We start from the raw sequence: 13,558 nt of genomic DNA, 5'->3' as shown, positions 1-13,558 counted from the left end.
CATGGTTGCCTATGGGATTTTAATTGGTATAGTCCAACCTCAATGGACTTGGGGTTTTTCCCTATTCCTACCAATGCTGTACACTTGATATATAAAGGAAGGAAATGGTTTATTTAATGATGCAACTTGATACATAAAAGCTGTGGTGTATACTACCCTGGAAAAGTACATATAAAAGATCTCTCACATTCCTGTCAGTCAGATGCCTTAATAATCTATCCCTCCCCAAAAATAATTTCCAATAGCAGTTTTGTATTATTAAAATGGAAGTGCCATGCCCCAGTTTATTAATATATTTTAGGACGATGTAAAGTGGCTTCATTTGGATACTATAAAATACTTTAGTTTTGTGTGGAATTTATTTTGACATTTGCATAAAATGTGTGAAAACTAATTTCACGTGAACAAATTGGGGGGGGGGGGGGGGAGTAATCTTTTTCAATCAGACCAGAGTCTGGCCAAGATCTCGTTAGTTTCTCTTTCAACGGGACTAGTAGTAACAATGCAACACTTAACACTTTAAATTAAAAAAACACCAAAAACCAGAAAAATATATTACAAGATAATAAACAATACTACGATTTGTATGGTTTTCTTTCGCAAGTGATGTGATGAAAGCAACACACATCTTTAAAAAAACAGAAGTAAACATCACAGTATGTTAAAATGTAGAAGTGAAAATAATCCGGGATGGGCTTCTACAGAGATACTATACTCATAGTTCATATTGGGCCTTTACATTAAAGGTTTTGCCTGTTGGTTAATCACAAACCGTAGAGAGTATTTTGACAGTAATAAATATTGTTTAAATCAAACTTGAGCTAGCATTGTACCTTCACATTCTGTTTCGTTTTCGGGTTCTAAGACGAATTCCTGACATGACACATACGTATTACGTAACCACCGGCTCACCAGAGGGTGTATTCACTGGGATGGAACAAAATGATTGCCCTCGTTATATATAATAGCCGTCACATTTAGCCGTTTTATTAATTAAATATACTTGTTGATATTAAGCAATAATGTGCATTAAATATCGTTGAATATGCCTACAAGTCCAAAAGCCTCGAGCGTGCTTTCCTTTAAGGCTAGCTTCACACCTATTAAAATAATTGTCAGTTCCATATTGAGTAGAAAACATCGATTACATGTCAGTATACTTTTATTTTTCATGTTTAGAGAAAATATTGAGTTTAAATTTTAAAAGTAAAGTTTGTTTTATTTAACGACGCCACTAGAGCACATTGATTTTTTATCTTATCATTGGCTATTGGACATCAAACATAAAGTCATCCTGACACTGTTTTTTAGAGGAAACCGCTGTCGCCACATAGGCTACTCTTTTACGACAGGCAGCAAGGGATCTTTTATTTGTACTTCCCACAGGCAGGATAGCACAAACCATGGCCTGTGTTAAACCAGTCATGGATCACTAGTCGGTGCAAGTGGTTTACACCTACTCATTGAGCCTCGCGGAGCATTCACTCGTGGTTTGGAGTCAGTATCTAGATTAAAAATCCCATGTCTCGACTGGGATCCGAACCCAGTACCTACCAGCCTGTAAATTGATGGCCTAACCACGACATCACCGAGGCCGGTCAAATTTAAAAAGCTTAAAGAAAAGTTTTCCCATTTGTCAAATATAACACACAAAAAGATTACTGTTAGATATGTTATATGTATTTATGTACAAAGCCAAAATGATGGTGTGGGGATGTCTTTGAGTCATTTACCTGTCTCAACTTCCTCCACGGGTGCATTCTCTGTGTATTTCCCTGCACCCACCTGGCATCCTCATCCTCTGCCACTAATAAATAAATTATTATTATATACTGATTGTGTTGTTGATATTATTCGATGACAAACGTCACAATAAAATTTATTAAACGAAATTTCAACCGAGAGAAAAAGAAAAAAACCACCCATGATCGAGCGATAAGGAGGGGGGGTGGAAACCACTAGCCCACAGGGCTAGTGGTTTTGCGTTTCTCACTAGCCTGAACTTAAAAACCACTAGCCACAGGCGTCGGGCTAGCGGATTTGTCGAACTCTGCAGGTAGGTGATGTCATCAGCTTGATTGTCCAACAACTTATCCACTAGCTCACTAGATACATATAAATTGGTATTGGTATGCAATCATATTTATCTGGGGTGGGTTGTTTGCATTTGCACCAGCTTCCACGCGTTGTCCAGTGTCCATCAAATTTCATTGCATTGCAAATGGGTGTAAATGTATGGAATTGGGGGCAGACAGGTCTGTTTGCATCTACTGATTTCAATATAATTGAATTTGATGCATAACGGACAACATGTGAAAGCGGATTCGGATGCAAAACACACAGATAAATCATCTGATCACTGACAAATATTTCGCCCCTGTTTTTCAGTCACAGATATCGAGATTTTGTTTGCCGAGGAAGCTGGTTTGGTGCTGGAAGTAAGACAGGAAGATGCTAATGCCATCTGTGAGATGTACAACAGCCGACTTGTGCCGTGTTACAAGCTGGGGTTCTCAGTACATTCAGACGAGGTATGTGTAATCTGTGAGATGTACAACAGCCGACTTGTGCCGTGTTACAAGCTGGGGGTATCAGTATATTCAGATGATGTATGTGTAATCTGTGAGATGTACAACAGCCGACTTGTGCCGTGTTACAAGCTGGGGGTATCAGTATATTCAGATGATGTATGTGTAATCTGTGAGATGTACAACAGCCGACTTGTGCCGTGTTACAAGCTGGGGGTATCAGTACATTCAGACGAGGTATGTGTAATCTGTGAGATGTACAACAGCCGACTTGTGCCGTGTTACAAGCTGGGGGTCTCCGTACATTCAGACGAGGTATGTGTAATCTGAGAGATGTACAACAGCCGACTTGTGCCGTGTTACAAGCTGGGGGTGTCAGTACATTCAGACAAGATATGTTTAATCTGTGAGATGTACAACAGCCTACTTGTGCCGTGTTACAAGCTGGGAGTCTCAATACATTCAGACGAGGTATGTGCAATCTGTGAGATGTACAACAGCCGACTTGTGCCGTGTTACAAGCTGGGGGTGTCAGTACATTCATACGAGGTATGTGTAATCTGTGAGATGTACAACAGCCGACTTGTACCGTGTTACAAGCTGGGAGTCTCAGTACATTCAGACGAGGTATGTGTAATCTGTGAGATGTACAACAGCCTACTTGTGCCGTGTTACAAGCTGGGGGTGTCAGTACATTCAGACGAGGTATGTGTAACAGCAGATCAAATGTGTTAACAGCAATTAAGTGTTTTTGTTGTTTTTATCTGATTATATATAAAAGTTTCTTCTCTGGACATTGTTTCACAGTAACACCAAATAACCATAGTTCGTACTTTTCATTTTCCTTTATATAGATGGAAAGTTATGATATATTTTGAGGAAAAGCAGAAAATATGCATGGAGTCCAATTGGGACCGTTCTGTTGTATCTATAATCATGCTACTACATGTATTTCCAGCTTTGTTCAACAACAACCTCTGCATGTTTTAAAGCTGTAACTATAAAATACACACACACACACACACACACACACACACACACACACACACACACACACACACACACACACACACACACACACACACACACACACACACACACACACACACACACACACAGACACACACACACACAGACACATACACACAGACATACACACAGACACACACACAGACACACACACATACACACACACAGACACACACACAGACACATACACACAGACATACAGACACACACACACACTCACAGACACACACACACACACACACACACACAAACACTCAGACACACACACACACAGACACTCAGACACACACACACACAGACACTCACACACACAGACACATACACACAGACATACACACACACAGACACAGACAGACTCACAGACACACACACACACACAGACACTCACACACACAGACAGACATACACACACACAGACACACACACACACACAGAGACACACACACAGACACACGACACACACAGACACTCACAGACACACACATAGAGACAGACTCGCAGACACTCACACACATACACAGACACACACACAGACACTCACAGACACACTCACAGGCACACTCACAGGCACACACACAGACAGACACTCACAGACACACACACTCACAGGCACACACATACGTGTAAATGGGGTGTACTGGGGACATGGTATTTTTTAATACAAATTGGGGACATTTTTAATTGAATGTTTTTTCTTAATCCATTTGCATTTCTGGGAAGTGACTGGTGTTGGGAATTATTTGGAAGCCTCATTTTATGAAATTTGTAATAAAATAGTGTTTGAGGATTTTTACTAACAAACTGGGGACACACATATGCATACACACCTTGTGAAAAATACCATCAGACCGGGCACATTTTAGAACTAATATAGTTGATACGTCTTCAGTAATTCATTTGTTAGTACATGTCATGTGCTGATCCAGGTATTTTGTACGGGGGCTCCATGAGTTGTGGCTGTTTACAAGTTGGGCCCCTCTTCTTTAGATGAAAAAAAGTCCGATACATTTAGACTTCTTGTATACCTGAGAATTTTAGATGCAGCATAGTGCTGAGGATAATGGATAACTCCTACTGGTCATATTATATTATATATATGCATGTATATATGTATATATATATATATATATATATATATATATATATATATATATATATATATATACTTATCTCCACTTATCTCCTTTCCACTTCAATCTGAGAAAACTGCACTGAAAACTTTGGAATGCACTTAAAAATCGGAAACTTAACTTTTGCTAAATATTTTGCTTTTAGATGCTAGCAGTTATTTGTTTTAATATAAACCTTAAAAGTTTTGTCTGCTAATAATAATAAATCATGATGTAATTAGATGAAGAACTATTTAATTTATTCTGGCTCCTGGAACTTGAACACAAACAGCTCCAACCAGCATGCCAGAGCAAGCTATTTTATAAACAGTTTTTCTTACAATCCAGCATATGTGACAAATTGTGTGAAATCTCAAGTCAAGAATAATGTTATCTTGCAGTGAGTCCACGTGGCATACAGTAAACGTTTAATTTCGCAACAGGTCCAAGACACCTAATTAGGTCTGTGTTGTTAATACTTCGAAAATGTACTGGCGGCAGGAAGTAATTGTAAACAATAACAAATCATCTTTGGATGGCAGAAAGGGTCATGGGTGTTTCCAGCTGTGTGCACAGTAACCTTATCCTACACTGAGATGGTGAATTGGGCTCCCTGGTATTGTAACAGGTTGCTAGAAGCTCTTAACAACTTTAGAAAAACAATTAAGATAAGTTAATACGTTTAATGATTTTTAATACACAGAAATTTAAGCAAAACAAAATGAATACAGGGCCAGTAACTATATTCGGCATTTTTCCTTAAAAGTTTTCACTCATTCTAAAGTGTCTACGTTTTGACATGTTCTAAAACAAATGTTCTTCAACTTAATGATTTAATGACTTAATGATTTAAACAGCAATTTAGAGAGAATAAAATAACAAATATATTTACAATCAACGTGCAATGATTCCTAGCAGAATGCGCATTTTCGTAGGTTTTATAAAAATGCACAAAAATCTCATCGAGTGTAAGATGTTTGCATGTAACATGGGTCAGATATTACTGAAACAATGTTTAGAAGTTATATGTGATAAAAACTTACTAAAATAATATGACATTAGCAAATAATTACCACAATTTTACTGTCCCTTAATTCATTTTGTTGAGTGCATTTTAAATATGCAAGTAATACTACTAAAGGTACCTGTGTTGAAACCGAAATCTATTGATTAATATACTTCAAATTGCACATACATGCACTGGCGTATCCAGGTAGCCAGGGATTGGGCACAAGAGGATCTTGCCTTCTCGAATATACCTCTTTTTCATTTCACAATACCAACTTTTATAATGCATGTCACCCCATAACATGTGTAAAAGCAGTGCCCTCTATCTCCACTCTACCCCCAATAAACAATCCTGGCTACCCTAATATATATATACTGAACAAAATAAGAAACTTCCACTAACTTTGCTTGAACATAACTTGATGAAAACAAACCGGGGGAATAATTATTATATATGCGTTTAAAGAGTGTTCCATGATGAATCGTTTGGTGTAAAAATCATGGCCATAGGTTAACAGAAACTGGGAGAAATTTTGACCAAGTGTGGTAGGGGTTAAAAATAAAAACACCCACTTAATAACGGGTATGACCACCTCTTGAATTGACCACTGCAGTGCATCACAGGCGCATAGAATTGACTAAAGTGTTGATTTCTGCCTGTGGAATATTGTTCCATTCCTGAATGAGCGCTTGACGAAGTTCGTTGACGTGGGTGGGTTGGGACGAAGCCTCAATCGTCTGTCCAGACTATCCCAGACATGTTCGATGGGGTTGAGATCAGGACTTTTATTGGGCCAGTCATCAATGAAATCAATGTTATCGTCCTAAGAAAATTTACAGTGTCTCTAGCTGTATGACAGGTGGTATTATCATGCTAAAAAATCGAGATGTTGGCGTTGTTATGGAACAGAGGAATGACGTGATGAGCGAGAATGTCATCGCGGTAACGTTGAGCATTTAAATTGCCATCAGTGATGACTAGTGGTGAACGATAGCCATGGGCAATGGCTGCCCAGACCATGACACAACCCCCACCCCCGAAACGATCTCGTTCAAGAACACAACAGTCAGCATAGCTTTCATTTCTCCTACGGTAGACGCGCACCCTGCCATCACCACGTTGTAAAGAAAATCTGGATTCATCCGAAAAAAGAACGGTATTCCAGCGTCACCGTATCCAACGAGTGTGTACACGTGCCCAATTAAGACGATTTAGACGATGATGTTGCGTTAAAACGCATCCGACGTAAGGACGTCGTGCATGTAAACCGTTCTCCCGCAGACGATTACGAACAGTTCACTGATTCCGTTATTATGAAGTTCAGGTGTGTTAGCAGCAGTAGCAGTGGCAGTTTGGAATCGATTGCGCAAATGCGTGTTCATGATATAGCGGTCTTGACCACGTGTTGTAACACGCGAAGATTTCGTATCGCTCGACTAGAACTCCCAACATGCCTTGCAACATCTTCTGTTGACATGCCAGCATCAAGCATGCCAATCGCCCGTTCGCGTAAATTATTGGGTATTCTTGGCATACTAAAAATGCTACAATGTAAAAAACGTTAATTTTTTTACAGATTTTGAAGCGTTTTCGTTCACTTGACAACAGTGTCAGTAAGACAAGTAAAACAAATTGACCGAATACTACACGGGACATGTCGAACCATGCATGCACATGCAAATTGAATTTCACGTTGTCGACGATTAACAGTGCAAAAATAATCGATAAAATTCATGAAACTGATAATACAGCTCAAGGCTAATACTACCTATATAATTACATTACACAATGAATTCTTTAACACAACAAATACTATATGTACAAATCGGAAGTTTCTTTTTTTGTTCAGTATATATATGCCCCGTTAGGGTTTATCGACTAGTTGGATATTGGCATGGATGGGAAAGAAATATTTAATGGCACGCCAGCATATGATATTTTTATTGAATCGTGATCGTGACTGTGTGGATCTACAAAATAAAAGCTGGCTATGACACAGCACAACTCGAAACGAATCCGGCAAGTGATATCTTGAAATCTGAGCTAGATTATTATCACATCTTAAGCCAGTGTCTTTCCGCAAAGTTATTTTTTAATCCAGACCCCGGCATCTTGATCTGGAAGTTTAAACCATAGTTATCATATGACCTCTCTGTAAGGTATTTAGACACTTGGTCTGTAAAATGCTGCATGCGTGTACAGGAATGAACTACTCTACTAGTCTTATCATATATAAATTGCAAATACATTGTGGTAATTGTAGATTAAAAATAAGACATTTTCAGGTATAGTTTCATGTTTTGATTGTTAATGTTTTGAAAAAATTGAATAAAGATTGTTGATTAAAATATTTAATAAACTGATGTTATAATAATGATAACAGTGAATGTCATTAAGTACAATAAAACCAGGTGTAAAAATATCTAAATACAGTTTAATGCATTCGTCATCAGCATTGATCTGATGCGTGATTAAGTATAATGTTTGTCTAATGCGCTCGTAGAATGATATACATGTACATGTACACACACATATTTTATTTAAACACACTATAGCAGTAACCACTTTGTTATAATGACCAGAGATCCCTCATCATTGGAATATCTGAAATGTTACAATTATTCCAGTTAATGTAGTAATATCTAGACATTTTAGTCCAGAAAATATGAATGTGCATACATTTCAACTACTACAATGAATAATATTTATTATTAGTATGCATATTTATTTTATGCCATTTATATAAAGGGGTCGCTTCTTCTAACCAATTAGTTATAATATGAACTACCATGAACGGACTCCGATTTAAAGAAAAATACTTAACCTTTATCTACTAATTCATGTTCAACTATATGTCAAATGTTATATAATGTCTATAAAATATACAATGACTAGAAAAGTTACAATTCTGTGATGATGCCTTTGAAATAATATAAACTTATTTCCCTCTATGCTAAGTAAATTAAAATATTTTATTGCATATGGTCATAAAACATTTATCATCTTTGGGCTGGCATCCTTTTTACAATAAACAATTCCCAGGCATTTTCATTTTAAATTGGAACTTAAATTATTTTTTATATATAATATTCAAATTGTCTACAAAATACAGACATAGCTAGACCATAATTTTTAACTAAGGTTGTTGCATATGGGAGCCATGTTTAAAACAAAAGAAAGAAAGAAAGAAAGAAAGGAATTTTATATTTAATGACACACTCAACACAACTACAGGTATGTGGTGTCAGACATGTGGTTAATGACCACAAATATATTTTAGAGAGGAAACTATGGGCAACTATTTTTTTATTAGCACCAAGGGATCTTTAATATATGCATCATCCCACAGACAGGATAGTACATATCATGGTCTGTAACACCAGTTGTGAAGCACTCGCTGGAACGAGAAATAGTCCAATGATTCCACTAACAGGGATCGATCCTAGACTCACTATACACCAGGCCAGCACTTTACTACTGGGCTACGTCCTGCCCCCGGCAAATTAATTTAATTATATTATTTTTCTCTAATACACATAGTAACTATTCAGACTAAAATAAGGGAAAACAACTTTTCTGTTTAACTAGTTTCTCTATGTCTCTGTTCAGTTAATATTTTCTCAACTGTGTGTTTCTTCTGCAGAACTAAATGAACTCTGCAATCACTTCTGTTTAAACTATTCACATAACCGGCATTTATTCAGCAACTAGCTAACAACATACACATTTTACCACATTCCAGATGTCTAAGCACTACACACTTCCAGCCCCCCCCCCCCCCCCCCCCCCCCCACCCCCATTGTCAGCAGTCCATCTCAGATTACCACCAACGGACTGGTCATTGTGATGCTTAAACAATTAATTCTAGCTACCTCTGCCAAAACACCTAGCCAGAGATAGTTTACATAAAACACCATTGTTGGGTGTAAGCCAAAACACCCAGCCAGAGATAGTTTACATAAAACACCATTGTTGGATGTAAACACTTAGAGATAGCATGTGTCATTAAGCGTGTCATGCGGTATGGCACCTAGGATTCAATCTTCTCAGACAGTTTACAGCCCACCACAATCCAGTGTTGTGAGCTAACGCGTTATGTCTGTCAGCTATGGGTGATACTACAAAATACTAAAGAGACCGAAAAAGGTAGTGCTGAAAACATGGTTTTGGCCTTTTGAGGAAATGGACATAAAAGATAAATGTATAAAAGCATAAATAAATGATTGATTTGAATGAGACATTGTGAAATGATAGTACACATTCCCATGATGCTGACAAGGTGATTAACTCATTTTTGTATAATTCACCATACAATGGGTTCTGGCACTAACCCCTCGAGATATATATATATATATATATATATATATATATATATATATATAAATATATATATAAACAGGAATTTGAACATTTAAATGTGTATGCATCCTCACTAAATTAATAAGTCCCCATTAGGTTCATGGTGTGTATATAACTGTTCACATTTGTATGCACCATATTAAAACAATATGTTTGTAAGTCCCGGGTTTGTATGTACTATATCAAAGTAATATGTTTGTAAGTCCTAGGTTCGTATGTACCATATCAAAGCAATATGTGTGCAAGTCCCCGGTTCGTATGTACCATATCAAAGCAATATGTGTGTAAGTCCCCGATTTGTATGTACCATATCAAAGCAATATGTGTGTAAGTCCCCGATTTGTATGCACAACTGTGACAGGCCTAGACCTTCGATTTTTCAGGGGTAGCCCACCGAATGAATGTTTAACGACACCCCTGCACGAAAAATACATAGACTATTGGGTGTCAAACTATTGGTAGCCCACCAAGCTACCAGTTTAAAAAATCTGTTAACCCTAAAAAAAAACCCACAGTTGCCCTATAATTTTATTAAAAATAGTAAGAAAAAAATAGAAGACAGTTATGTAACATTTTCTCTTTTATTAAAATGGAAAATTGTTCTGTTGCACAGTATTATCATCGTTATTGTCATCATGATTATTAAAAATACAAACATTTATCGAGGTAAAGAAATAAGAGCAATATTCTGTGATATAAGTAAGGCATTCGACAGGGTTTGGATTAAAGGTCTAGTTGACAAATTAAGGTCCGTAGGTATCAAACATAATTTATTGGATTGGACTGGATAAACATGTCCGCGGACGTACCCCAAGGCTCTGTCTTAGGACCTATTTTATTTTTAATATATATGAATGATATTGTCAAAGGGATAAATGCTAATATACGATTATTTGTCGATGATACTTCACTGTACATTACTGTAAAAAATCCTGAAGAATGTAGTAAGATTATGAACTCACCCTTAGAACGTATAAGTGACTGGTCAAAACGCTGGCTCGTCAAATTCAGTCCTCTAAAAACCAAAACTGTAACATTTACTAGAACAAAATATGCCATTTATAAAACCTAAATTGTACCTAGATAATGTTACTGTGAAAGAAACTGACCATCACAAAGATTTAGGATTAACATTTCAGAACAGTGGCAAATGGTATCTTCATATCCAGAACAGTATAGAATAAAAACATACAAAATGACAAATTTTTTCCACTCGCTAAAATACCGGCTCTCTAGAAAGTTGCTAGAAAAAAATATATATTGTTAATTTATTCTTCCAGTCTTTGATTATGCTGACATAAGTTGGGACAGCTGTACCCTTTATTTATCAGAGCAGTTAGAAAACATCCAGCTTGATGCTTTACGCACCATCTGTGGGGCTGTTCGTGGGACATCTCACCAACTGCTGTACAAAGAAACGGGGCTTATACCACTAGCTGAGAGGAGGAGACACAAATATGTATGATGTATAGACTATGTAACTGTCTCTCTCCTAGATATTTGTCTATCTAACTACCTTAGCATTGTTGGCGAAGTAATATTTTAGACACTGGTACATTTTAGTGTCTGCTGACAGGCGGAAACATCTAGTAACCCGTCAAACTATCAGCTTTAAGTAGCCTGATGTAGATTGTGCTAGGTAAAACATCCTGGCTACCGCAAACATTGATCAATATCAAAACAATAAACAAGTGTATGTGTACATCTTTGATTTTATGCACCAGATCAAAGCATCAAAGGAGAGGGGAGGGACGTAGACCAGTGGTAAAGCGTTCGCTTGATGCGCGGTCGGTTTGGGATCAATCCCTGTCGGTGGGCCCATTGGGCTATTTCTCTTTCCAGCCAGTGCACCACAACTGGTATATCAAAGGTCGTGGTATGTGCTATCCTGTCTATGGGATGGTGCATATAAAAGATCCTTTGCTACTAATAGAAAAACAATAGCGGGTTTCCTCTCTATGACTATACAAATCACCATATGTTTAACATCCAATAGCCGATAATTAATAAATCAATGTGCTCTAGTGGTGTCATTAAACAAAACAATTTTTTTTTTAAAACACCGGAATAAAATATACCAGGTCAGGTCAAAGGGTTTAACATGCACATTCAGAGCAAGTTGTTGTAGCGCACGCCTGTCCTGGGCACAGGTGCCGGCCTTGGCCGGCTCCTCCGTCCAGGACAGGAAAAGTGGGGGTGGTGGAAGGAAGGACCACCTGCACTAGAAGGTGCAAGGTAGCACCAGCAGTCCGGCCGGGGCCGGTAGCAGGTGGGGTGGGTTTATGGGTACATAAAATATATGTAAGTCCCTGATTTATATACACCCTATCAAAGCAATATGAAAGTCCCCAATGTGCATGTAACCTATCAAAGCAATATAGGTTTAATTCCTCAGATGTTTATGTACCTCTGAACATTGACAAACACATTAAAGTAAAATAAACTATGGGGGTATATGAACATACAGCCATACAAAAATTACCAGTCATAAAATATATACACTTTGGTGACTAGATATCAGCACCAAAAAGATCTTTGTCAAGTAAGTAATTAAACACTTGGGTAAATATTTGTCGTTTTGTGGACAATCTTTAGATGTATGATATGCTGTAGTTGAAATGTTTTGAAACAGTATAAAGTTAAATTTCGTAATATCCGAGCATTATTATCATTACATAAAACAATGGATTTGAACATACTAGCGTATTTTCTAAAATATTGTACAATACGGTTTTTTCCGTATGTTATCACACAATCGGCAAATAAGTTGAAAATGATATTCATCTTCTACGTCTTTACATATATAACACATTCTAACATCTAATAAAATAGGTTTAAGCTTGGTCTGTTGCCCTCTTTCGACCGATAATCTATGTTATGTCATATGAAGATAGTCAAACAATGCAGATTTAAATTCTTTGTTTGTTTTGCATTTCCATATACGAACCATTTGATGTAAAGACTTTACCTAAACATGAAAATCTACTTACAGTTTCTACATTGCTATCGCCATACTTAAACTCCATATTGTTTGACAACTGTACCCCTTTCGAATATCATGATCTTTCTCTTTTCAGTATTCACATATAATTTACAACGTATACTATAATCACGAATAGTATCTAAACATAATTGTAAGTCATCCTTATTATCTGCCAATAAGTCTATGTCTCATTTCCATACAATAGTAAATTTAATTTGATCATTCAATATCGATCCCCTTAAAACCTTTAACCTTTAAATTGTTAATATACACTGTAGACAAGAAAGGGGTAATACGTTCTTCTTATCTTACTACATCTGTACACATACACACAATGTTCAGAGCATGTGCCATGCATTTTAACAAACAATTTTGTACAATTATACATTCTACATATACTATTTAACATTCTTCCTTTAATTTCATTTTTTAAGTTTATACCATAAATTGTCACACTACATAATGAAAATCTTTTGAAAAATCAACAAAGGCACAACATAATTTACGGATATCTACTAAATGCATAATCAGAGAATGTATA

At 36.9% G+C, this 13,558-nt stretch overlaps 1 protein-coding gene across 1 annotated transcript in view; it reads left to right on the top strand.

Moving 5' to 3' along the window:
- The window catches only part of LOC121375352 (phosphoribosylformylglycinamidine synthase-like), a 56,548-nt gene that overhangs the window by 27,870 nt on the left and 15,120 nt on the right, over positions 1–13,558 (top strand). The window contains exon 20 of the mRNA XM_041502767.1: positions 2,389–2,531. Within this exon, the coding sequence (XP_041358701.1) occupies positions 2,389–2,531 (143 nt within the window). The remainder of the gene's footprint in view (positions 1–2,388; positions 2,532–13,558) is intronic.

This window comes from Gigantopelta aegis, chromosome 6 (genome assembly GCF_016097555.1).
Source record: "Gigantopelta aegis isolate Gae_Host chromosome 6, Gae_host_genome, whole genome shotgun sequence".
Taxonomy (NCBI): domain Eukaryota; kingdom Metazoa; phylum Mollusca; class Gastropoda; order Neomphalida; family Peltospiridae; genus Gigantopelta; species Gigantopelta aegis.
This window is presented reverse-complemented; position numbering and strand designations above follow the sequence as displayed.